This window comes from Onychostruthus taczanowskii, unplaced genomic scaffold (genome assembly GCF_017590055.1).
Source record: "Onychostruthus taczanowskii isolate IOZ18803 unplaced genomic scaffold, ASM1759005v1 scaffold123, whole genome shotgun sequence".
Lineage (NCBI taxonomy): Eukaryota > Metazoa > Chordata > Aves > Passeriformes > Passeridae > Onychostruthus > Onychostruthus taczanowskii.
Window position 1 is genome coordinate 670,034 of NW_024498385.1, and position 27,612 is coordinate 697,645.

Consider the following 27,612-nt stretch of genomic DNA (forward strand, 5'->3'; position numbering starts at 1 on the left):
GGTCTCATGTTCTAAGGTACTTTTTCATGATCTGGAATGCCAAGTAGTTTATTGCCATATGAATATTCAACCCCTATCTCTACCAGTCTCTATCAGTTTAGGTTTCCATCTCTTCTAGTGTAGTCCATGACTAGGTGAGAGTAAGAGCAAGAACAGTAAGTGCAAACATTCATTCAGTCGGTCAAGTGAAGACAACAGTTAAAACTTGCAGCAACAACAGATGCTCATCCAGGGCAGAAGCTACTTGGGAGCTAATTACAGCAAAGGAAACTGGGCAGTAATTCCTGGGCATTCTTCTAAAACATCCTTTTACTGTTTTCTTTAAAGATACTGACTCACTTTGTATCTTCTCTGTGTAGCCATGAGAAGCTTAGACATATGTTCAGAAACAGATACCTATTAAAACAAATGGCTTAATGTACCTCATTCTTCTTCCCCAACATTGGTTACTTTAAAGCTTTTTATGTTTTTTCCTCACAGGGAATTTGAGAGTTGTCATCTTCCAATAGCTGCTCATTAGAATCCCATTCCCTATTACAAATGCATACCTCTGAACTTAAGGTCCTTGGGGTTGAGGAAAACGACAGGAGATACTGGAATCATTTTGAGAGTGTGTTCCAATCTCCAGCCTGTGCATCCTGCCATTGACTTGGTCTGTTAAGGGTTCACTAGGAAACGCAAAACAGAATTCAGCCTTTTATTACTTCTCAGCGATATACCATTTTTACATTATTTGTGCAGAATTTGCTTTTGTGGGAAAAGCTTCCATGTAAATAGATCAAGAATGAAAGCCATGACAATCCTGTAGGATTTTCCTTCACTTTTTTTTTTTTTTTTTTTTTTTTAACAGATGGGTTGCCAAGTCTGTTTCTTATCAGTGTTTCTTTTTGTAGTACCTGCTTAGTGGGGAGAGGTATTGTTACAGTCCTTTTGCTGGTGAGGGGAAGAAAAGATGAAGGAAGTGAATATGTATACACAACACTTTGGTTAAGCCTAGGTCTAGCAAAACAGGCGGTTTTTTCTGGCTCACTGTACCTAATCTGAGCTGAGTCTGCCACCCTTGCCTTGTATGTTAATTCCCCTTCTCCAGGGCAGAGAGAAGAGGATAAATCTCTATGTGGATATTGTTGCTCTACCTTTGGCATACACTTTTCCAGTTTCATACACATGAAGTGTACAAGACCTGAAATAAGTGCTCTACCTAGTCTCACGTTTGCATGGTTACCTCTCTGTGGGAGCATTGCCCATCTTTTCCAGCAAGGCACTCATCACTGCTCTAGTATGGGCACAAAGTACAAGACTTAAAAGGAAAAGATGGACACTTGCAAAGCCATGGTGAAGAGGATGAGCCATTCAGGGCTTCCTTTAATTTTCAAATTCAGTTTGGAATTCATGCTAAAGGGACTATTTTCTTGACATGACTTGTTTGGAGAATTCAAAGCAGTGGTGGGGCTGGCATGTTAGAAATTGTGACACACAGCCGAAAGCATTCCTGCATTGCTCAGCAGCTGAACTGATGCTCAGAATTTCAGAAAACTCTTGGCAGAGTTTCAGTGAAACACTTCCAGGTCAGAGCCTGGAGCTTGTGAACATGTTTGCATGAGATTTGCCAGATTACCCACCCACTTAGAATTCTAGAGTCAAGTGTTAGTCAGATGGGGTTGATAATTATCCATCTATCTTATTGTCATTTTTTTAAAGCATATTACTTCTGTGGTTGGGGTGAAGCTATTGCCATGTATTTTTTAAGCACGCAACCTAGACCCGGTGAAACAAAAGAGCAATGGTATCAGGAAGCCAGTAACCCAAATGTCACACTAGGATGACAAAATGTCAGCTAATTGTTTTTGGTTTCCTTTCATGCTGCAGATGCTCCTGATATTCCCCAAAACCTCAGCTGTGAAACACCCAACTTTCTGATAATAAAATGCACCTGGAAACCAGGCAGGCCCAGTGGACTATATGGAGAACGAAGAACAAAGTACAGTTTATTTGAAAGGTAAAATTTATCAGCACTACAAGGAGTAAAAGAATGAAACTGGAATACCTTCATTGCTGACTAGGACTTACTGCACCATACCTATTTAAGTTGGATTGCTTAGAGCCTAAAATACTTTCCAAGAGTTTCAGCAAGCTGTACCTAAACTAAATTTGGAAAACCCTGGTCTAGCCCCCCAAAATTCCAGTGGGAATTAAGGATAACTTTCCCTAAGGTTTATACCATTATGAACCCACAATCAGATAAAGGGCTTAGTGTACCAGGCTGCTGCCAACATGTAAACAAGGCCAGTATGAAAATACAGGCAGATAGTAGGAGTCAATCACTAATTTTTAACTTTTTTGTATGAAACCTGGGTCAGATAATTTCAGACATTTATTAAGCTTTTGCTAAGCAGGATGACAGAAGTTCACTGAGAAACAATTGTAAGACAGGTCATGGGGCATTTCCCAAATGCCACTAGGGAAAATAGCGGTTAGCCTCCATCAGTTGTCCTGCCATTAGGAATTAGAGCAAACAGAGTAAATATTACCCATAAAACATTGAAAAGGACAAATAACACTGGTTTCACCCACAGGAAGGTGGATGTCCTACTACATAGTCTTTAAGGCCAGGCCATGTAAAGCCTTAAAAAAGAAGAAATATTGGAACAGCACTTGCAAAGTGCAACCACTTCTTTGGAGGTTGTCATTAGAAGTTAGTGAGGAGTTAACAAAATTCCTATGGTGAGAGGAGACTCCTGTGTCATTCCAAAGGAGCAGTCAGGGAACGAAGCCAGGAGACGCCTGAGTCACACAAAATGATGAGAAATGGAGCCTCATGGTGGCTTAGAAACACACTGGAGGCATTGAGGTTTGAGTTACAGTCACAGATGTCATCTAGTGTGCCAGCGCTAAAAAAGCACCGGGTAGGGTGCGAAGAGGTGGACAAAACAGGGCAGATATTCACAGGAAAGGAGCTTCAGTCACTGACTGCCCATGTTCATCTTATAAGTAAGAACATTGTCCAGTCTTGTTTTGTGCAGCCCAAATCTGTGAGATTAATATGATGCATTTCAGGATAAATACTCTCATCCTTATTGTCAGCCCACACTGAACTATTGAAATAGAGCACAGTGTGGAGGGAGCTCAGAACTCAGCTAGAACACAATAAAAAAGCCTGAAAGTAGAAGTAGTTAGTTAAACTTGTGCTGTTGAATGAGAGGCTTACACAGATAGTAATTAAAACAGATATATGTACTACGTACAGATACACAATTTAGATTTTATCCCTAAAGATGCACCCCTGTTCTTGTCTGTTATCAGACTGCCTCTCCTGCTTTTGATTAAAAGACAGCTGGGACTAGTGGATGTATTCCTGGTAAAAAACCTGAGTTCATATTTGGCAGGGCTTATAAAAAGACAGGGTGTTTAACATCTCACTAGTTCACAAAGCAATTAAGAAAATTCTTCAAATGCAAATGTATGCTGATCTGAACAAAGATACATTAAATCAGAAACTTAGCTGTGACTTGTGAGGTGGTTTTACAGGACCTACCTGTTTTCCGGGCCTTTGAAAAGTGAGAGAATAGAAGTGTTATGCTAGTGGAAGAGGACAGTTTCACGTGAGAACAGGGCAAGTCATGACTGATGCCACTTGAAGCTGTGTTATGGTGTTAGATATGCCTCAAAGGAGGCATATCTCCTTCTGTAAGCCATGTGAACTGAACCCATCGTTCTGTGCCATGTTTTCCATCTGACTGTTGCTAGAAATTAACTTACTCAAAAACTAAGCTTTTCCCTCCCCTCTTTACTTTGTAGAACATCCGGTAAAAATGTTTCATGCGAAGTCAATGAAGTGAGCAGAGACCATGTTTGTGGCTTTCCAGTACTGCCGGATCAAAAAACCTATGATTTCATATTAGGTGTCTCCAATCCTATTGGGCAAGCACAGTCATCTCTTTTGGTTGATATAACTCAAAGAGGTAAGACTTATGACTTAAAATGCTGCTTGTCATGGAATCTCAGAGTGGCTGGGGTTGGAAGGGACCTTAAGAATCATTTAGTTCCAGCATAGCACACACACTCCCCATGCCCCACTTCCTGCCATGGACAGGGATGGCATGCACTGGATCAGGTTGCTCAGGGCCGTCTCCAGCCTTGCCTTGAGCACTTCCAGGGATGAGGCATCCACAGCTTCTCTGAGCAAGTTTATGTTTTATTTCATATTCTATTACACATCAACAATTAAAATTTAGGTGTAAGTTTATGAACCTGTATGTAAAGGACCCTGTATTTCAGTTGGCTTATAGGACAAAATATTACACAGTTTTACAGCAGCAGGAGTTGGAGCATTAAAAAAAATAACGTAAAAAGACAGAAGGTAATATCAGGACTATTGCCTGCTGTTGGTAATAGCCATGGTCATCTGCTGTCAGGGTTTGGAGAAAGAAGTAGCTTCTCTCACTTAAACCTTCAGTTTAAAAAAGGAAAGGAAGATCATCACCTCTGTAGCACTGCCTTCACCACCCATTTCTCCTCCACAGTCATGGCTGAGATTTCAAGAATTCCTATTGGTTATAGTATTCTGCTGTTCTCCAAAAAACTGAATTAAATGAGGATAGTAGATTTTTTTTTTGTCCAGGTCCCAGTTCAACTAGCCTGAGATTAGAATTGTCAGAGTAAATTGATGGAGTTGAGAAAAGCATAATTTGTTTCTGCTAATTATTAACTGGGCTGTTTCACACCCAGGTGATATGCTGCTGTTTCCTATTTGTTTGCTTTTCTTTCTTTCCTGCACTGTCCAGTTAATTCCCAAAGCACAGTACATATTTCCTTAAGGTATCTGGACCAAATCCAGCAATAGATTTATTTTTTTTTCTTTGATAGCTGTGAATGTTAGTGCTGAATATTATTGAAAAATTCTGTGAAGGGAATTTTGGGGTGGGGACATTTAGGAATCCTCCTTTGTCTAGGTCTGAAAATCCTGGCAGATTTTAAGTACTAATTCAAAAAGTTCGCAGAAGTTGAGCAAAGTAAATTTCATCTATCACTTGTGATCATCTGAAATAGCTGGTGTTTCAGTCTTTTGATAAAATCTGTTAGGAGGAAAAATGTTTTTCTGTGTCTCAACTCCTTATCATGTCTGCAGTACACTCAGTCTTAAGTAAATCTGTTTCCATATTTGATAGCTGAGAAGATAATCGGGAATGAGAGTGCTTGCAGGTGCTTTCCCAGTGCCAGTTTTCCCAGTTGCTGATTGAAAAACTTATCCTTCTGATTCTCTCTGATCTTCTAAAATAAGATTTTTCTTAACTATAGTAAATGGGTTTTTTCTTATAACTGAAGGTTTTTTCTTTATTTTTTAAGTTCATCCGAAAGCCCCAGAAAAGTTAACTGTTACTGGGAACAACTCTACAAGCATCCAACTGCGTTGGTTTATAAATGGCAGCTTTGCTGAGACCAGGCTTCTGTGTCAAATTGAGATTAGCAGTAGTCACTCCGAGAGAAAACTGGTAAGCATTGCTTTTAAAAGATATTTTTTTTTAACAAATGCTAAACTTTTTCACTGAACTAATCACATTACAAATATATTTCTCACTAAGAGCTTCATTCTGATGGTCTTATTAAATCATTAATGTAGTAATGAATAGACGTTCATTTCCTAAAGTAAGAAAAATTCTTGCTCATCTCTGTTATTGCCTGTTTTGGTTGGTTGGTTGAGGTTTTTTTTTGTTTTGAACACTAGAGAGAAGCCAAATTATGCACCATGTTATTTGGTACTTGAAAGGGGTGCATAGTGCTTTATGCTGATCCTTTAGGTAACAGTCTGTGTGCTTTGTCCTTCCTGGTGCAAGCTGTATTAACACACTCTTGTTCCAGGATGCATTGCTGTCCTGCAGACTTCCACACTGGCTGCTTCAGGTCTTGAAGTCTGCAGTTGAATTTCTCCTTTTATTTTTTCCCCTCAGGGAACGTTCATTTGCTTGCTGTCAGCAGTTGACATGCATGTGGCCATAACAGGCAACTGCTAAACCTGCTTATATGTCAGTGATGTAGAGGCAGGAAAGGGAAGGATTCTCCCATGGGATGTATCAGTAGATAAACTCCAGTTTATGTGGAATAACTTCTGCAGCACGACAGGAGGTGGTATTTCTGGGTGGGGTTCAGACTTTCAGCCCAGTCAGACTTCCAGCTGCTGCCTGGTGCTTTGCATCATGGACTGGAGCTGCATATTTTCTCTGCTGACTGTCAGAGGAGCTTAGGATACTAATTTAGACACCAGCATCAGAGATACTGAGTGTAGGTGATGTGAATATATCCTCTTTTGTATTGCCCGACTTAGTAAACGGTGACCTGTCTCGCTGGGGAAGCCTAATGCAAAGTGTGTTTTCAGCTGGCCTGAGATTCACCCCCAGTTTCTTTGTGCATACATATCTCTGACCTTTCATTTCAAGTAGGCACATAGGGAATTCTCAGGTAGGTCTTGATGCACAGAGGCTGAATTTTTAATTTGAGCACATTAACCACAGAGGATTCTTTTTGCAATGCTTGTTTGATTTTTAGCAGTATTCTGTTACCCCCGGCATTTAATTGTCAGCTGGGCACAGCTGTTGAGCACAGCCTTGAATAACGTAAATCAAGCCACAGAAATGATGCAGCTAAGACTAAAGATAATCATTATACAAAATACATGCCTCCAAAATAAGAGGGTGCATGCTCTCTAAGAGTATATTTAAAATACTTTCAGAGTACTTAATGAGTACAGAAACCTTAAGCTTTTATATTTTGTCTGTAATAACATGTGTTAAGTAATACCAGAGATTGGGTACTATAAAAGGAACTTGAATATTTTTGGAATATGCAGCTCAAAACCTGGGGCATGGACTAATTTGTGAACTCTGCTACTGCATAAATCATCTGAGATAGAGGGAGAGGGTCAGGACTTACACTTCCACAGCAGTTTGATTCCCTTCACCTGTATCAGAGCCCTCACCCACAGATATTTTGTGTGCAGCGAACAGCTTGGAAAAAGCTTTTATAGCTTTGTTATATGGTTGCTGGTTGCCTAATAAAAAAACTCCAGGAGTTCCCTCTCACAAAAGTAGCTGTGAAATTGCTATGGGGTTTTACATGGCATTTTGAGGATGTTTTCAGAAGCGTTTCCATCCACATGAGAGATTGTTGGCTTTTCTAGTATTTTTCAAGTTGTCATTTGGCTTTTCTATTATTTTTCAAGTTGTCATTTGGCTTTAGAAATGCACAATTAGTTGCATTATAAAGTCACTGGAAGTCCAGTTTTTGGCAGCTGTGATGCACATGTGTTATAATTAGATTCAGTAAAAAATTCCTGGGCTTAGGGTTTCTTCAAGTAATTGTGAAATTGAAATGCTGTCTAGACCCACACCACTTTAAGAAAAATAGGAGAGACTAGTCCTGTCATAAGAGCTGTCAACTGGGATCACCTGGGTAAGACCTAGATACTATCTTCAGAAAGAAAAATGAAGCATAAACATGATAAACATTCTGCTCAAGCAGAACTGTCTTTAGTGAACTTCTATGCGTTCTCTTCTGAACTTCTCATAGGAAAAAGGCCTTTGTCCCTACAGTCTGATGTGCATGTGCTCAGTGGGAGTGTGGGTTCTGAACACCAGAATTCTGGCCCGGACTATGTGACCAGTTTTGCTGTATATGGAAGGGAGGGAGACTGAATAGGATGGATGGGAAACCACCACCTGCTACTGTGTGCAGAGCTCACACTCTTGCAGAATCATCCATGTTGCCTCTCCTTTTCACACGTTACTGTATGCTTCAATTTCTTTCTATATAGAACTTTATTTTGGTGGATCTCTGAAGTTTTTGTTTAGGGTGACTGAATGGGACATTTTTTTCCCACTATTTTCTTCATAGGGCTTGACTGCAGCTTTGTCAGTATTTTTTGGGGACAAAACCCCTCACCTTTTCAGATGTTGTCTAGCAGTGTAATTTTGATTAAAAAAAAAACCACATATCACATCAATTTCTGTAAATTTCTAACAGCATAATGTCTCCATACCTGGGCGGAAATCTTCAACTTACACAGCTCAGCTGAATGCATTGCACCCTGACACCAAATACCAGCTCAGGGTGCGCTGCTCGGCTGCTGACCACTTCTGGAGGTGGAGTGACTGGAGCAGGGCAGTGGAGCAGACAACATCAGAAGCCCGTAAGTTCATCTAACTCTTGATGACAAAATGTTGAACTTGTGAAGATACATATTTTAAAATTAGTCATCTAAAAAAACCTAACTTTTCAATAGATGGTAAATTGTCTACTGTGCTACTGGGGGAAAAAACTGCCACTCTTATTTTTTTTTATTTAGCTCCTGCAAGAGGACCAGATATCTGGAGAGAGAGAAGTCCTTCTGGTGAAAGCCTAATAGTCTTCTGGAAGGTAGATAGGACACGTAAAATATTATGTCATGTAACTGTACAAAAAACTATTTACTTTTCTACATTTATAAACATATATAAACATTTATAAATTAGTGAAGTTTATAGTCAATAAACCAGACTGCTTTTCTTAACTTTTTATAAAACCATCCATTGAGACAAATATTTTTCCCCAAATAAGAATGTTATTAAAGTTTTATAATTTAAACATTGCTTTGAGAAGCATTTCATATAAAGAATTAAATGTTTTATACATCTCAGTTGAAAATTAAAAACTTAGGAATTTACATGTTAATTCTCAAAGTCACAATTGAGTTACTTTTTTGCTTTATAATCTTACACAGTCATCAGACTAGATCAGGAACAGTAAATTTATATTATCCTATAATACAATGGGATATCCTATTATATAATATAGTAATATATATTTTTAATATATATATGTATATAATATAATGTAATATCCTACAATAAAATATTATCCTATAATATAATGTCTTCAGTATATTGCATTTTGGTTTTAATGCACTCTTTGTCTGTTCACAGCCCTTATCCCTTTCAGAAACCAATGGAAAAATAGTGTCTCATGAAGTGTCCTGCTACCTGCTAGAGACACTACTGGAGAGTAAAGTAGTCTTGGAACCCTCAAACAGTACCGAGATAAAACTTGGAAAGAGTGACTGTGTAATTAGCGTTGTAGCCAGAAACCGTGCAGGCTCATCTCCCCCTTCAAGGATAACAAGCGTGGAACTTCCAAGTGGTGAGTGCTCCCAGCTGAGAGTTAAACACCTTCAAAGCTTGGGGAATAGCTAGGAGAGTTTGTTTATTGAAAAATAATGCTTTTTTTTGTGTGCATTTATTTCCCCACAAATCTGCTGGGCACGGAGAAAAATGCTGCTTTGCTTTTGGAGTAGTGTCTCACCAATTTATTGTGCTCTTTACATAAAATAAAAATGATAATGTGCACTCTTTACAGCTAATTGTGCTTTTCAAAAGCATTGGTGTATATCCCTGATATTTTGGGAGCTCAGTGTATTTCTGTGTTCTTGTTGAGACACTGAGAAGTGTTACATGCTAAAGAGATTCAGAGGTTTTAGAGGTGTTGTGTGGCTTTTTAAGGCAAGTATTATCAGTTCAGTGCCTGTGAGCTCTGTAGGAGAATATTAATTGGACTAGTTGGTAAAGTGTTGCCATCCTTGTGCTAGGGAGCCAGTATTTGAAAAGGAGGTAGAGCTTTAGCTTCCCAATTAAAACACTGCTACTCTTACTGAGGGCTTTGTAAAGGGAAATAGCTGAGCCAGATAATGATTTTCTGTTCTTAACACTGAGCTTGGAGAGTAGATAATATTGCAAAGCAGTTATTGAGAGTCCACTCTTCCCTGCACACCAGACAGTGTAGTCTCCCAAAGCCCAAACCTTTAGCTCCAGATCTGATGCTCTGCAGGGAGGGCAGATTCACACAGCAAGGCCTGTCTCTGCTTGTTTGCCAGGAGCATTCATGGATCTGCTTCTCCTTGCCCACCTGGAGAGCAGGTGTCACAGTTGGTTGTGTGGCAACTCAGGTTCTGGTAAGACATGGCCATCTCTCATAGGAATAAATGTGTTCTGGCTGAGATTCACAGTGAGATGAAAAAACAAGTTTGCTTCTGTGGGAAGGAAAACCATGTGAAATACAATGTTTCTTGTGCTTCTCCGAAACAAAGAATCACAGAATAGGTCAAGTTGGAAGGGCCCACAGTCCAACCACCTCACCCAAGCAGGGCCATCCCAGAGCACTCAGCACAGGATTGCATCCAGATGATGCTTGGGTATCTCCAGTAAGACAGACTCCACAACCTCTCTGGGCAATCTGTCCCAGTGCTTGGTCTCTGCACAGGAAAGTTCTTCCTCATGCTCATGTTCCTGTGTTCAGTTTCTGTCCTGTTGCTTGGCACTACCGAGCAGAGCCTGCTCCCTCCTCTGATCCCTCCCTGGAGGCTTTGACAGACACAGATGAGGTCCCCTCTCAGCTGGCTCTTGTCGAGGCTGAACATGCCCAGCTCCCTCAGTCTGTCCTCTTAAGAGAGATGCTCCAGTCCCTTAAGCATCTTTTTTGCCCTCTGCTGGACCCGTGCCAGGAACTCCATGTCTCTTTTGTCCTGAGGAGCCAGAACTGAGCACAGCACTGATGCTAATACCTAGTAGTATATTCTTAGTTTGCCCATTGGAGAGAAAAGTAACTATATGGGACAGTTGATTTGAAATGCTTTTTTAGCTCTCCTTCAGCAGAGAAAGTGTCAGGCTCTGGGAGTCAAAGAGGACTCTGTAATAGGTTTGTGGTGTGGGATAGATGGTGGCAGCTAGAGCTTTCCATTCATTTATAGCTTTCTCTTAGATGTCTGAGGTTCCCTTTGGTGTTACCCAACTTGTGCTCATTAAAGATTTGCTCCCGAGTTGGTATAGGAATTGAGTCACTGACTGGAGTCATACAAGATGACTCATTCAAAGAACTGGATGACATTTTTGCCCAGACATCTTTTCTGGCTGCTTCCTGTGTGCAGTCTGTAAGTGCTTTTAATGTCAAGAAGAGAGCAGAGGGTCTGAAGCTGGAGTTTCTGAAAACTGAAAACACAAACACAGGATACACTGCCATAATTAATTTGTCACTGTCTCTGAATAGTGCTCTGTAGAGAGCTGGGGCATATAATCTGGCTGGTCCAGGCTCCCCTACCACAGTAGTGCTCCAGTGCTAGTAGTTATTTGTTCTTCTAGTCTAGGTTGCAGCTATAAATACACCAAAATGAGCAGTACTGCCCATGGTGAATTTCTAGTTGTCTAGCTCAGAAAATAAGGTAGAGTGTGGTGTATTTAAGTGGGTTTTAGACAGTATGTGATTACTGTCAGTAAAAAACTCTTTTCTGTAAATAGAAAAATTCAAGTCTGCTCATTAGAAATATGATCTTTTACAGCATCGTAGAAATGTAGTTTCACTGGATGCATAGTAGTTTTTCTGGGGAAAGTATCAAGGTTCTTGTGGAGTTGATTTGCTTTTATTATTCATGTGTCTTTTTCTTGCCATGAGCAAGTTACAAAACAATTGTACACTTAACTGTATGCTAAGATTATTTAGAAATAGACAGTCCTTTGACATTTGCAGCACATCTGTGAGAGTAAGTTTTCATAACACTAATTCCTAAAAACTGTGCTTGCCCTTCAGCCTTCCATGGTTTATGGCTTTAATAAAATGAAATAATCGACTCAATGGGGAGCATAAATGAGAACACTGAAAAAGGAAAACTGAAACCCTGAGATTGTTTTTGCAGATCTGTCAAGGGCCACCCCTTTTGTGGTGGCCTTTGGAAACCATCCCTTAGCTCTGCGGGGTCCCATGTGATGGACAGCCATGGAAGGCAGCTGCAGGAATCGGAAGCTGTTCCCAGATCTGATCACTTCACAAGAACAGCTAAACCTTTGATAATCAGAAACAAGAAATATAGACTAAAGGCAAAGGTTTTTTTTCTTCTTTCTTGTAAAATTTACCCTTGGTAGACTGAAGCCACCATAAAGTTCACAAGGGACATGATTATTGCGTTGATTCTTCATGAAAAATGGTTGTCTGTGGTTGGGCGAGTGGCAGCAAGACACTTTGAAAGAAACACAAAGCAAACCATTTGATGAAATGACAGTGGGAATTTATAGCTGGAGGCTCCTGCCAGATTGGTGTCAATTCATATTTGAACCTGACATCTGCTGTAAATCCTTACCTTGAAAAATTCTTTTTAAGCCAGTCCTGAGCTGCTGCAATTCTCTTCATCATACTTAAGGCTGGCTGAGAGATTTGCTGCAGGCTATGTCTGATTCTAAGCACTCTAGGCTCAGCTGAGTGCACTGCTTCGAATTCTCAGTTCACTCGTGCCTCTCATTCCTAGAAATGACTGCCGTTTATAAAGCCATTGTGCTGTGGCTGGAAGGCTTTCTTTCATCTTGGGCTGTAGATAAGTGTCTGCTCTTTGATGGATTTTTGTGTCATTTCTGTTGCAGACAATGTCACAACAGATCAGGCCGTGGCAATGGGAAATGGAATTAATATTTCTTGGGATTCTTACCCCAACATGACATGTGGCTACATAGTAAAATGGTGTCATTCATCTGGGTCTGAACCCTGTAGTGTGGACTGGCAGAAATTTCCTTCAAATATAACAAATGCAGTGATAAAATCTGGTAAGTCAGAGTACTTTCTTGTGAATCTTTCTGGTTGAGATCCTGAGCAGCAAGTGGAATGAGAGCAGCATGAAGCTATAGGTTGCAGATTGTTTGATTGCTGTGTACTTGTGTAAATAAATTAATTTCTTCTTGGTACTGTGTTTATTTTAATTTCTTACACAGTCTTGCCAAATCCAAATATCAGTCTTGACTTAACTTTTGTCATCCTGTGTTTATTAACTGTTTTGAAATTACCTCTTGTAGCTGTACGCCACAATTTCCTAACTCAGCCTAATGCATAATGGTTAATCTAGAGTTAGGGGTTTTATTTGGATTCTAAGCATAAACAGTGCTACTCAGGATGGGAGCAGACTAATCCGTTGTTTTTACATGAGGCAGATTTTTTTAAGTGTGACCTCCATGTGTTGGCTTGCTGTCAACTATTGAAATTTCCTGGAACAGGGCACATTCCAGGTCTTTAGATGCTGGTGGGCAGATCAGGGAAATGAAATTCAGCTGTGGTGGGACTAGTAGCAGCAGAAGAGGAAAGCGAGAACACATTAAAGATGTGGAATTTTTTCCTCTGCTTTGTATAAGGGTATATATTTGCCTTTTAGAAGAATTTAGTAATAAAGTCTCCATTCAAGGAAACAACTTGGAGCTGTGTACATAGGAATGTTGGGGGGGAATGAGACCTGGAAGAATGGGGGCAATATGTTTTTCTGTCTGTAATTACAACACTGTGTCCATGTTGTTTCTGTTTGTGCTAGCTAGAGATTTTTTTTTTTAAGCAGACAATACTGTGTCTGTCCAGTGATGCACTGCTTTACTCCTGAGCTCTTCACGGAGATGGTTCTTGCAGCATGTGACTCTTTTATGAGTTGTCCAGCTGCTAGGGCTGGGCTCAAGCTGGCAAATTCACCTCTGCTCTTAGTGCTGCTAGGAGAATCCCTCAGGCTGGACCTGAACTCTTGCAAAGCCCAGTTGACTTCTGTGTAGTTGCTCAGTGGTATCTGTTTAGAAAAAGTCTTGAAAGCAGTGTACAGTCCTGACGTGACAAAATCCCAGAAAGTGGAAAATTATTTACACATTACAGCATCAAATATCTGTGCTTCCACCAAAGACATGTGAAGAAGCATAGATTTGATGATTATGTGTGTTTTTTAAAGTCAGGTCAAGACTGAAGTTCCTTACTAAGTTGTTTCACTGTCACTTCTGAGCATTTTCTGCATATCTTTTGTACTGTTGCTCCATTAAACCTGGTTATTTCAAAATGCATTTGTATTTCTGAGGAGGCAGGATCTACATGGCTGCTGTGGGAGGAAAGGAAGGGGATTATTTCTGGTAACTTCAATTTGTGTTTCCCCGTGGAAAGGGCAATTTATGCAATTTGAGTAGCTTGTTTTGAATCCTCTTTGTTTAGTACTAAACTTTCTCTGGGAGCTAGATTTGGTTACTGCTTCTAAACCACATCTGATGGCATAGCTTTTGTAGAAATTACAAGTAGGAATGGTATTTATACCATTATACTTTGTAATTTTTTGATACATATTTGTATATCTGCATCATGTGAAATCTACAAGCATCATTCTTCTGAAGTGAAATATACTTACAGCAATTTTCTCTTGCAGCTCTGTTCAAACCTGGTGTGAGATACAACTTTTCTCTGTATGGCTGCAAATCCATGGGATATCAGTTGTTGAAAAACGTAACTGGGTATATGAAAGAGCTGCGTGAGTACACTTTTATCATTCAGGATCTCTGCAAAGTGAACTTAGTCTTTGTCTATTTTTCAGCTCAGTGCTGGCAGAAGACTGAGACCAGAATCTCCATGCAGTACTACTTACTCCTGTTTGTTCTCTGCATATAACTGTAACACATTTCTCCAGCCACTTCAAGTTCCAAGCATATGCAATAACACTTTGTTCTCCAGCTTGTGTGGTGGCACTGTGTCACAGCAATTCACAGGCATAATTTGAACCACATGGCTGTGGTCCCTTCTACACAAGAGGAGGCAACTTTTTTGATTCATCAAGACCAAGTAAACTTTGAAGCACATTTAGTACAGCTCAAAATGTAAAAATTTAGTACAGCTCAAATGTAAAAATTTAGTACAGCTCAAATGTAAAAATTATCCATAACATTTCTGTGTTGAAATGAAAGCACTTTGTAGATCCAAACTAGATCCTGGAGCACAACCACTTTGAGAATTGCAGTTGTATTCTGTCCCACACCAACCCTGTTTGGGTAACTGGGGTTTGACCCAGTGCTGAGCTTTGCTGGCCTGAAGATGCATTAGTGTCTGAATGCTTTCTGTTCCCATGTGTCTGGACATGACTTTACACTTTAACACCACAGCTGCATTGTATTGTATTGTATTGTAACTACAGCACCCATTTCACTTTGAACTTTAATGTGTTTTCTGCTAAAATAGTTTGCCTAGAAACTGAACTGCTGACATAATCAGAGTCCTTGGAAATGGTGTTGTTTATTTCATTGCTAAGGTTGAAGGTGAGGTTAAGGCAATTTTATCAGAAACTCTATTTTCAGCCATTTGTATTCTGCAAAAATTCTGAAAGGTTTCCCAGAAGAGTTTTCCATGTGTGTTATGAACAGATCAGACAGAAACTTTCAAGATACAAAGACTTTGAGGGACTAAAAATGCATTGAATGTGTAGAAGAAACTTACTAGGAACTGAGAAATGCACAAGAGCATAGATTCATTCTCAAACATTAGATTTGCCTTTGGACAGATAACCATCAAGAGAAAAATGGATGCATTCTTAAACATGAGTTCAGCCGTGCTGGATCAAAGCCAAAGTCCTGACATTATGCATGGCAGTATGCATTATCTGCTGTAACACTTTCAGTAGACTTCAGGTATTGGAATAAGGACTTGTGTAAACTGCTAAAAGTAGTTCTTTCAAGCTGAGATGGTAAAATTGTGGTTTTTTTAGTTTTAAGACAAGATATGAAGTCACAGAGTTAAAGCCTGTAAAAGCTAATATGTATCCTCTGAATGTTTATACAATCGTTTTGGGGTTTATTGCAGGAAGAAGAGTATTTACATTTATGGGTCTGTAAGACAGCTGACCAAAGACAAATTTTTCTTCTAGCACCTCTTATTAGCTAATACTGCAGCAATTATTAACAATTAGTCCAATATAGCTGTATTTTTGCTCCTGCTAAGTCTTTCACACATACTTTACAGTGAGGAGTCTTTAGGAAAAGGTTGGAAAATGCTAGTTCCAAAATAAAACTGATGAAATGCTTACATGGTTTCAGCATTTTATGATAAAGTAATTTCTTACTGGTTTCTTCCTTCATAATTCTCCCTACAGCTCCAAAAACTGCACCAAATTTTATTGTTGAAGAAACTTCTTCAGATTCTATATTGGTAAAATGGGAAGACATTCCTGTTGAAGAATGCCGAGGATTTCTAAAAGGATATCTTCTTTCTTTTGCAAAAGGTGAAAAAGATGCTTTGAAGCCTAGACTTTCAGAATCAGGTAAGTTAATTGTGTAGATTGCAACTTCCTTGCTTACGTATTTTCTTTTTATTTTACAATCATTTAATTTCACTTTAATAAAAAAGGTGCTTTAATAATAATTCAGTTGCATTACTCACTGTTATAATTTGCTCCTGATTTAAAATGCCTTCATGTGATTAGCCCAGTTGTTTTTAATGTAAAGCAAAAGTTGGAGAAAACTGTCTCTCTGAGGCCATTAAAGTAATGCAGTGACTAAGTGGCAATGTGTCATGCTGTCCTGTGCTGAAATACCCTGGGTAGATGAGGTGGGGAGGTTACATGGCTATATTTAATAGGGTATATTCTGCCAGTTCCTGTCCTGTCAGGACTGAAGCCTGACTCACGTTCATAAGAGGACACGCAGGAGGGTAAGGAAATGCAGTAAATCTGCAGCAGCAGCAGCACCACACTCCTGTGCTGTTTGGTGCTAGGGTCCTTTATTTCGATTTTTCTTTACACGGACTGTTCTTCTGGTTTCATCTGCTCACTTCAAGACAGTTTTGCTAAAGCTGAGGTTGTCTTTTTGAATCCTTTCATATAAAGTTATGCATTTCTTACTGCTTCCAAACAAACAGGGAATCCAGAACTTAAAGTTAACAATATCACTGACTTAACAAAGAAGTCTATGAAAATACTTGATCTTCAAGGCAAAACGAGTTACCAGCTGGAACTACAAGCCTACACTGCTGGTGGGTTGAGCCCTCCTAACAGCCTCTATGTGGTGACAAAGGAAGACTGTAAGTTGATTATCCCTGTTCAGACATATCCCTCTCTTTAGCACAGGGGCTGTATGGTGTGTCTAAATCTGAGCTTATTTTGTTGGTTTGTGGTTTTTTTTCTGTTCCTGTAGGTGGTTTGGGCCTACAGTCTAATTTTTGCCTTTATTTAGTTGGTTATTTATAAATACAAAAATACAGTTCAGAGTGAGGGAAAGATCCTTTTCTATTACAGCTACTTTGTAGTTCATGGTAATGTATGCATAAAAAATAACTTCTAACCTACTACTAAATATAGTGGAGTCTGAGCTTAGTTTTCTCAAACAGCCAGCTGTTTTTGTCAGGTTTCCCATGATGAATGTCTGCTAATACATGGTGGGAAGAAAGACATTGTGGAAATATTTATCAGTTTCAGAGTTGTAAACAGATGCTTCTCGACTTTGAATTCAGTTTTATTGATCCCTTGACAGAAGCAAACACAGAAAGACAACTATATAAAAGAGATTTTTGGACAATGAGAGAAAAAAAGTATTTCCTATGAAGGACTAAACACTGGGGTTCAACTAAAATACATGAAAATCAAGCTTGAGGCATTTAATATCAATGGAAGAAGGTAGTGGAGATCTATTGGAGCTAAAGCCCAGGGATTGGAAGCATTGTAAAACATACAAAAGACAATGCTGTTTATGCAATTAGTTGTTGGCCTAGAAGAGCCATTACCAGAAACTTGGCCAGCTCAGGTAGCATGAAAGTGCAATGCCAGTGCTTAGTGAGGACAGAATCACCATACCAATGAGTCTTGTGCTGCACACGAAGCTTTCTGTAATTAAACAATCAGAGAGAAATACCTGCTGATTCCTGTAGTTACCACTGAATCTGTGAATTCCAGCAAAGGGGAAGGATGATAGGTGTAGGTCACTGTTTGCAGCCCACTGCACTAGCTGAGTTTAATGGAATGGTCTTTAAATAGGGAGAATATTAGAAAAGGAATAAAACTTACTGGTAACATTGGATATATATTTACTGTCTCCTCTTGTTCTTATCTGCCAGCTGTAGGATTAATCATTGCAATTCTCATCCCTGTCGCGGTGGTGCTGCTGCTTGGAGTGTTGGCCAGCATCTTCTGCTACCGAAAGAGGGAATGGTAAATGCCTGTCTCGGGTTCTCAACTTTTCCTGGAAGTGTTTGCTTCAGTGCTAGGGTTTTCCATGATTTTAGTTACTCCCTGTTTTCTCTATATACCCAAAGATGTTAGTGGGCTTTGTTCACAGGTGGGTGGCAAAAACACTATGTGGAGGACAAGGGAGAAGCCGAGTTGGAGAGAGGTCAAAGGGAGGAATGCAAAAAGTTTTTGCAGGAGCCTGTCTTCCAGTGAGCACCATTTATAAACAGTTCCCAAATGGAAATAATCTGGCGACGTACTGTAATTTGTGTGCCCTCTACAAACAAAGATGGACATACCATCTTCAACTTTTAGTAAATGTGGCATATTAAATTCCCGACTTAAAAAAAGAAAAAGGTTGCTGTTTTTTCCATTATACGTAGTGAAAGTTCAACACACTAAATCTTTGTACCAGATGTCTTCAGTATTCTGAGTTAAAGGGAAGTGTCTTGACTCCTTTTGTGTATTCACAATCTGTTTCAGGCCTTGCTATCTTTATAATAGTTTATTCTTTCGTCTTTAAAGGATTAAAGAAACATTTTATCCAGAAATCCCGAATCCTGAGAACAGTAAGGCACTGCAGTTTCAGAGGAACATCTGTGAGGTAACCCTTATTTTAAATCTAGTATTTTAAGCTTCTGAAAGATAAAACCAGTTAAAGAATTCTTTTGCAAACTTTGACTCATCTGTTCCAATTGTAGAAAAAAACTGTGGCAGAGAGAAGCAAGCCAATTTACTGAGTAACTTCTGTCAGGTGCTATCTAGAGCTTTGTTGTTGTTAATGTAGTTATTTGCAATGTTTGAACTAGGAAAGGACTGTTGCATTTCTCTCCTTCCAGCTAATAAGAAGTGTCAGTGCCTGATAAAATATGGGAGTAACACACCCATCTTTGTCAAAGTGTTAAAAGAAGCAGGAAGTATGGAGATCTACCATATCCCATTATCCTGGTAGATACATTAGTTGGAGAGGGGCATAATATTTAAACAACCTTCGGGAATGGGTTGTACAAAGATTTGAAGATTCGGAGAAAGTTCTCAAACATTTACTGCAGTGTCTTTAATTTGCATAAAATACTTCTAAAAGTAACAGGAATGTGAGCAAGAAAATGATAAATGCTTTTTCTTTTCTTTTTTTAATGTATTGTACTAGTGGCCATTGGATGAGTACAATCCACAAGCCACCAAACTGCTGTAATTTTGGCAACTTGTTGCTTTCAGGTTTTCCAGATCTTTTGGCTTAGTGTCTCCCCCTTCTCCTTTTTCTCATTTCAGGGGAATAAGACACTTAAAACACTGGAAATGAACCCCTGCACCCCCAATAGTGTTGAAGTGGTGGAAACACAGTCTACCGCTCCAAAGATTGAAGACACAGAGATGATGTCCCCAGCAGCAGAGACCACTGTGCCTGAAGATGGCTCTGACTCAGAAATGGAAAACCATGTTGTTGTCTCCTACTGCCCCCCTATCATTGAAGAGGAGATCTCAAATCCCCCTACAGATGAACCTGGGGGGTCATCTCAGGTGGTTTACATTGACATCCAGTCAATGTATCAGCCTCAAATTAAACCAGAGGAGGAGCCCGGAATAGACTTAGTGACTACGGCAGGCTATAAGCCACAAATGCAGCTCTCTATCAGTGCTCTGAAAATAGAGGGTCATTCACCTGTGGAGGAAGAATTGGATAAAACTGCAGGTTACAGACCTCAAGCAAACACAAACACAAACACGTGGAACATGGGCACTCCAGACTCCCCTGGATCAGTTGAAAGCAGCAATGAAAATGCATCTTTTGGGAGCCCATGTTCAATTAATTCCCGACAGTTTCTGCTTCCCCCAAAAGATGATGAAGACTCTCCTAAACCCATTAACACAGGGTGGTCCTTCACACACTTTTTTCAGAACAAACCAAATGATTAACAGTGAGTCCTCATTGCACGTGAACCTGCCTTCTGAATAAGCTTTTATTCCTGATATTGTAAAGAAAGGAAGAAGAAAACTGCAAAAGGAATGAATTATTCTTGGAGACAGTCAGCAGAAGTTCTAGTGAGCTGAATGTTACCATATTACCATGTTTAAGTTAGTCAAAGTGTTAATACTCCATTGTAATAGAGGCTGAGAGGCCAAAATTATAGCAATTTAGTTATTACTCTAGTAAAATATATTGGATGCAAGGGGTTTTGAAATTACAGCCCCTGATAATTATAGTCAAAGAACTCTGCCTACCTTCACACAGTGCTCCAAGATAAAAGTGGTCTCATGAAATTTATAACTTGGAAAGATTGCTTTGCTTTGTTGTAGTTGTTCTCAACCGTGCAGACTCAAATGATGCAGCGCCAACAGATTTCCTTACTGAAGGTTTAATTTAAAGCAAATTCAGCCTAAGACACAGAAACAATGCAGTTGGAAACTGTTGAGATCTTGTACCTAGTTATAAACAAAGAACAAATGAGTGTGCTATTTTTTTTCTTCTCCTGTATGGAAGGTTATTGTCACTGTTTAACACTTAAAAAGCAATGGCTATTCAAATCTGTTGCTTTTTGACTAGACACTAATTTCTGTACCTACTGTACAATGTTTATTAAATGTTTGACTCAGGGGTACAAACTTGGGGAAAAGAAGTGCAACACTGATTGAAACCTCAACAAGAACTGCATAAAGTTTAAAACTTCCTTTTTTTTAAAAAAAAAAAAAACTTAGAATGCTCTATATTTTTTCTATCTTTTGGTTAAAGAGTTAATCTTTCCTAATGTATTGCACTAATACATTTTGTATTTCATAGCTTCTGCTCCAGATCTCCTTCTTTGAAGTGGTACAGTAGCCCAGTCACCCTCAATGTTCAGCAGTCTTTGCACTATGCAGTAATGTAAGCCATGAGGAAATCTCTGTCTACTCACCTTAGCTGCTGAAGCAGTTTGGCACATGAAATTAGAGGTAGTAGGACTAGGTCCTTGAGGAGAAATTGCTTTTTGGATGGCCTTTATTGTATTAGCTTTGTATTACCTGCTGCCTGGCTGATCTTTGATCTTAACGTGTCAACCCAACAGGACCTTCTATACATATCCTACCCGGGAGTACAAGGTAGGGTTTCTCTAGTGGCAGGGAGAAACCCAGGGAGGTTTTAGTGCCACTAATTCTACCTCTCCTTTACCAGATATGTGATGCAAAGAAAGCTTAAATGATATACATTTTGTGCTTAAAGGAGTGTTTAGAACAATCATCTTTTAAAATGCTTGTTTTCCCATGTGCATCTCTAGACAACTGTAACATTTCATGGTGTAAATTTCAGGCTGTGGCATACATGAATTTCACTAGCTTACAGGAGAAACTTTTGAGAAATGTACCTGTTTCTTGCTGTAAAACAGTGGGGAGACATCAGATGTTAAAAGAGTTTGATCAAAAAGGGTCTCCATAAAGTTCTAACCAAATTTTATTTTAATCTCCATTTTCTTAGTTACAGTGTTTTCTTTGGGGTTTGGATTGTTGTTTGGTTTTGGGTTTTGGGGTTTTTTTTTAATAGATAAGACATGGGAATGGTTTTCTAAACAAAACAGATAAGGAGACTGAATTGGCTAGGCTGCTAGTCGTAAAGGTGTGAGAGTAGACCAGGAGGATGACTTGACAGACCTTTGGTCTCCAACCCACATGATCTGGCCATCAAAATAAAACCAAGCATAAAGTTAAACCTAATCACAGCAATGGGTCTTCAGTTTCAGAGGTTGGCATGTCTCTGCCATCTCCATAGAATGAAATATAGAGTTGTTTCAAAACTGACAAAAAGGCAAAGCACTAAATAGTTACCATAATAGGTAACAGCTTCCTGTGTGTGCCTCCCAGTAGAGTGAGCTGTGAAGTAGTGAAAAACAGATTAGTCTGCAGGTCTGGCAGGTCTCTGAAATGACAGAAAGTGCACATAGGATTCATCTGTTGAGTCTTTGAATTAGCAGGACTGCACGTGAAAAGACTGGCAGTGAAAAGAGCTGAGGTCCATTTGTGACCAAGCATCAGCCTGTAACTTAGAACATTAAACTAACACATGAAATGAAGCAGTTAAGCCCTTTGTGTCTGATAGCTGGGAGGAGGCTAAATCCTAATAGTAACAACTGTTTTTCATAATTATTCTTTTTTTAGAGTATTTCTTTTCACTAGTGTAGATTTGGCTTAATGTCTCCATCTCCTAAGAGATGAATTTTAGCTTTTGCTGCTATATGCTTTTAATTGAAAGCAGATGATGTCATGGACAGTGTGTATGGGTAGTGGTTAGTGGTATTTTTTTACAGAGCAGATTCTCAGTACAGAGGAGCAATCAGTATTGTATGGTGATCCAACTGAAAAAAAACCCCTCTGTAGCAGAACAGCTGACCATGAAGAATAACTGTGCTTTTCATATGGCTGTGTATTGCAAGAAACAAAATCAAACTGCAGTTTGAGAGTACTAGCAATTTTTAATCTGGAGACTGGAAATCAAGGCAGCTGCAGAGAACACAGAGAGCTCTCATAGGAAGCAGTTTAGGACCATTCTCAGTGTTCACATGGTGAGTCACTTACACATAAGCATCATATACTCAGGTTTCCCAGTGTGCTGCTTCTGCTATTCAGTAAAGACAACAACATTTTAAATTGCTTCATTTCTTAGTGATTAGGTAAGGAAAAGCTCCACAAATGCATGTTCTGCCTCAATATTGATGTTATAAACTCTCTTGGACCTAGTTATTCATCTCTTTTTTCCTTTTTTTTTTTTTTTTAATTCTTGACTATATAACTGGTGTTCTGACTTTCAGGATGCAGGTCAGAAAGGTCCTTTAACAGCAATGACTTCAGTGAGAAGAGTGGGAAAGTGGGACAGATGTGGGAGAGACACAAGCTTGTGCAGTATCTGTAGCATCATTGTTGCTTAATGCTGATGAGCCAGTAAGCAGTTGTCATTCCAGCACTTGAAAGCTCAGCTGCTTCACCTCTGTGGTTTCCTTTGAGCCTCTTCAGTGCTGCCTTTCAAATGCCTATCTCAGATCTTCAGCAGTGAATTCAGATGCATAGGGAGAGGAGGTCTGCTAGTGTGATCAGCCACCCCTAGGTACATGGAGCAGTAGGGATGAATGACAGGGACAGTCAGGGAACAGACTTGCTTTCTGAGCCCAAGTGCCATGTTAAACCAGTGAAGCATCTTTAGGAATGTCTTTGAACCAAATACTCTTTCAAAGCATGGTGCTCTCTCATAGCCTCTAAATGCTTTGATAGCAGTTGTAAGTATCAGAGGGGATCAGATTCTTTGTACTAGTGCCTTCTAGCTTCCTGATGAGCCTCTTCAGACAAGTTTTTTTCTGAAAAATATCTTAGGAATCCTAAAGTTTAAACAGCATTTCCTAACCAGCCTTTTGTGAAAAATCTTATCCTTTATTGAACATTTGTTTTTAGTTATTTTGGCTTTTTACTTCATTTTTTAGAAGAGTAGAAAGTGCAGCTTTAAAAAAAATGAAAATAACCAACCAAAAAGCAAAACCCAACAAATTCTAGAAGGGATATCACCAGAAGGGATTGTGTCATGCCTAACTTCAGTCCTCCAGGATCAGTATTCAGAGATGTAGGGTATTAATGCCAAGCAGTTGCTTTCTGAAGAAAGTTGTTGATTCTGCTGCTTTTTATTTTTGAGCCATGCCTGTCATATGTGACAATTTAAGTTTTGTAATGGGTTTTTGTACTGTTCACTGTACATGTGGAACATCAGTCACATTTGATGTATCATTGTGCACTCTCTATTTGACACATTGATTATTTTTGGGTTTTTTGCATGCACGAGATCTGGGATCTCAAGCTTGTGTTAGATTTTGGGATGGTGGATCTGCATGTGATATACCTCACAGAACTACTAGTTAATATATCAGCAAAATAGTAAGCTAATGTTACTGGCAGGCAGTGAATTACCTCCCCTGCTGTGCAGTGGCTGTATAGGCAGATACAGATCCTGATAACTGACATTTGCTGTCTTTATTATCTCTAGTTGCTGCTTTCATGGGTAAACCATTTCCAAAGGGAGCCAGTTGCTGTGTTGTCATGGCACAATTGGCAGATGTGCTGCATTTCTTCATCTTTGGTTTATGTGGGGGACCAGAACTTTACTTTGCTAGGAACGTGGCAGCAGCACACTCCTGCTGGCCTCGAGCTTCAGGCTGCTCTGAAGAGGCATTTTCAAGTCACCTTTTCATGTTGTTGTTGATAGGTTCAGCTGGGTAAAGCTTAGTGCTGGGTTGTTCCCATGTTTCCATGACCATGTCCTCCAGGATACTCAGTTGAACATGAATAGGAGCAAAAATGAAAGCGATTGGGTGCACTGGAGAGAGAAGGTGATTAGACATCACTCTGAAAAGGCAATGATAAATTGTGTGCTCTGTTTTTAAATAAATACTGCTTTGTAAATAGAATACCTGTATCCCTACAAGTAGATAGAAATATATTAAAATAATTTGACAGATATTAGAAAAATGTAACATTTAGAGAATGAGATTGCTAACAAAGCTCTGTGTACCATAAATCTATGAAGAGCTTCCCGTGTAAATAGCATCTTCTGTTCTGCCAGAGACTTTGATGAAGACTTCGGTGCAAATGACATTTAATATTTGTAACACTTAAGTCCTAACCCTTTATGCACACATGTGCTTGCATCATCATGTGCCTAGGTGCATATGGCAGAGAAAGTCAGCTTACAGCTGCCAAAGTGATTTTTTTGGAGTCCTGTACATGAATCTATACCTTCTGAGACAGTTTTGTCTAGAGGAAGCACCTGCCGCCTTGTGCTCCTCCAAATACACTTTGCAACACTTGTGGTGCTGTGCATTAAATGGTGCCCTCTGTGGATGATGCTCAAAGATGCTCTTGGCAGTTGGCAATATTTGTTGGTTTTTTCCCTCATCTTTTCCTTAGCCAGCCTGGAAACACAGACCCAGACCCCAAATGCTAGACAAGGATTCAGAAGTGTTTGAGTGTTTAATTCCTTTATGTTTAAGACATCTTCCTTTATGTCTTAGATATCTCATTAGGAGCTGTAAAATAGTTTCTTCCACCACGATTTTCTTTCCCCTCCCCCATTTATATAACTCTAGATTTTCCTCAGTGTTTCTAAGATAGCCAGTGTTTGTTTTCTTTTAGCATGTTATACAAACAAACCTCAGATGATATTTACTGATGGTATCTCTAACTTTATAAGTTGTCCCAGCATGCATGACAATACTTCTCCCCCACAAAAACATCTATTATTTCCTTCAGCTTTTACAACTTAAAAAAAAAACTCTAGAGGACTTCTGGGTTTTGGAGAGCAGAGGCTCGGTATCCCCATGCAGGTGAGCTGGTCTAATGGCAGGGTGTTTCGTGAGAGGATGGGGTTAATCCCTCTCCAGTCTCACCCTCTTCTTGTGACAGCACTGTCCAGGTGACTTTGTGGTGCACCAGAGCAGATAAATCCTTGGTTTTCAGTTTAATACCTAACAACATCTCTAGGACAGTCACAAATCTGCATTTTGACTGAACGCAACCTTCAGTGGAGATTTAAGGACAGCTTCCCCTAGAAGGTTCAATACCTTTGCAGCTCACTTGATTTCATGTTGTCCAAAAGGTAGTGAGTAAAACTAACCCAGAAACAAAGCAAAAGTGAAATTTTCACTTTTTCATTACTGGGATTAAGAAAAATTTTAAAATTAATAGCTCCAGCAGGGCAAAGTAAAATAGAAAGGTCACACCCTTTAGTAGTAATACAATAAAAAAATAATTTTTGAACATCACTCTGTCAATGTTTTCTAAACGTGGTTCAAGAATGGCTTTGGAAACATTTTATGTTTTTTTAGCATGTCAAAAGTTTGTAAAACTGGGGATAACGAAAAGAGAAGACAACTGAATCATGTCGTATCTGAAATCCTACTTGAAGGTAACAGCAATTTGAACTTTGAGCCTTTTGTGGCACACAAAACATCAGAACTGGTGGAATCATACAGGTCACCTGAAAAAAACACACAACATTGTACTATAATGCTGTAACTTTAAAAATATACTGTGAATAGGTTCAATGTTTTTTTTAGCTCTTTTTATACCATATTTTTTATAGCATAAATAATTTGCTTAGAGATGTTTTTTATGTTCTGTTTTTATGAAGATTTTAATGGACTTTTGTTTAATACTAGTGAAAATATTGTTTGCCAATTTGACATAGTCATCTATAGAAGTTAATTCTGAAAATAAATCAGTAAATTGAGCTGAAAAAATAGTCTTCATAACACACTAAATCTAATAAGTCATTCAGCATATTTTTGTTGCTGAATGATACTGAAATTTTCCAGCTTCCAAATCTGCTATTGAAAAATTACTTATTTCATGATTTTAGCAAAATCATCACAAGGCACTTTAAAGAAGCTGTGGCATGCCAAGTAAAATACTGATTCAACAAAGTGTATCAATATGAAAATTTATCTGCTAAGCAGTTAAACAAATGCATGCTTAAAAAAGGAAGCATGGGATCATGTTGGGGATAGAATATTTCAGTGTGGCAGTTGACATTTAAGACTAACCTAGCACTAAGATGCAACTTTGCATACATTTTAAACCTAGTTTGCTTGCTTGATGTAATTCTTGTTGTATTGCTTGGGTGTCTAAAAGTAAGCATGTGTTTAACAATTTTGCCATAGTATTGCCATGAAACTTAATAAATATATTTTCTTACACTCTTATATGTCTTCATTTTCTTTGCTTTCCTATTTCTTTTTTAAGTAAGAGTTAAATTCTGCTCATGCCCCAGTACAAAGAGAGTTATTTGAATTTTGTGCCAGAGTAAACAACCACGGGATCTAGCAAGCACAGCCTTGGCTTCCTGATAGGCAGAGTGGATAGTAACAAATATTCCCCAAGCAGCTTCTCCTCTGCACAACAGATCCTACCATTTCCAAGGCCCACTGAAGCCCTCCTGTTCTTGGTGTACAATGCAGTGATAGGAAAAAGCCCAGGTCACTTACCTGTGTCCTCCCTGGCTGGTGGCTCTAGCACAGCTGGGGTTTGGTATGTGATCCCCCTGCACCCCTGGGCTGGGGGTGTGCAGACATCAGCCCCTGCAGACTGCATGGGGAACATCCCTGTGCCGGGATGAAGGGCACAGTGGCAGGATGGAGGGGCCCAGGCTGTGCACTGTGGGGTTGGTTTGGGTGGCACAGAACACCTTCTCAGCATGTTTAAGTGGAACTGAGATGACCAGCTAATGATCATGAGCCTTATGTTTGAGTCCACTTATGTCTTGTCATTTATGTCTTGTCATTTGGTGTCTTAATGACAGGTGAAGAATTGTGTTGGCTCATCTAATCCAGAGCACCTTTACTTGGGAATAACCTGACCTTAGCAATGTGTAATGACAGGTGCTACACCACAGCACGTCACAAAAATCATCATGGCATGTGCTCTTTCCATCTCTTTGGAGGCATCCTTGAAAGTCAGAGTCAATTCCTTGCCCCACAACAGCAGATTGATGCAGCTTGATGTGACAGCAACTGGGCAGGGTGTGGGAGCTCTTCTGAGCACTGGGGATTGTGGGATTTAGGTCTTTTAGTGGGACTGAAGAGTATTGCTTTGAAAAAAACACGTAGAAC

At 39.4% G+C, this 27,612-nt stretch overlaps 1 protein-coding gene across 2 annotated transcripts in view; it reads left to right on the forward strand.

Annotated features, from left to right (window-relative positions):
* LIFR (LIF receptor subunit alpha) overlaps nt 1–26,706 on the forward strand; it is a 53,669-nt gene extending 26,963 nt beyond the window's left edge. For both annotated transcript variants that reach the window (XM_041396000.1, XM_041395999.1), the window contains exons 8-20: nt 1,870–1,999; nt 3,799–3,962; nt 5,347–5,492; nt 8,017–8,182; nt 8,339–8,409; nt 8,955–9,168; nt 12,429–12,608; nt 14,222–14,323; nt 15,932–16,099; nt 16,696–16,857; nt 17,887–17,980; nt 18,524–18,602; nt 19,271–26,706. In XM_041396000.1, coding sequence (XP_041251934.1) covers nt 1,870–1,999; nt 3,799–3,962; nt 5,347–5,492; nt 8,017–8,182; nt 8,339–8,409; nt 8,955–9,168; nt 12,429–12,608; nt 14,222–14,323; nt 15,932–16,099; nt 16,696–16,857; nt 17,887–17,980; nt 18,524–18,602; nt 19,271–19,915 — 2,321 coding nt within the window. In that variant the 3' untranslated portion in view covers nt 19,916–26,706. The remainder of the gene's footprint in view (nt 1–1,869; nt 2,000–3,798; nt 3,963–5,346; nt 5,493–8,016; nt 8,183–8,338; nt 8,410–8,954; nt 9,169–12,428; nt 12,609–14,221; nt 14,324–15,931; nt 16,100–16,695; nt 16,858–17,886; nt 17,981–18,523; nt 18,603–19,270) is intronic.
* The last annotated feature ends 906 nt before the right edge of the window (nt 26,707–27,612 follow it).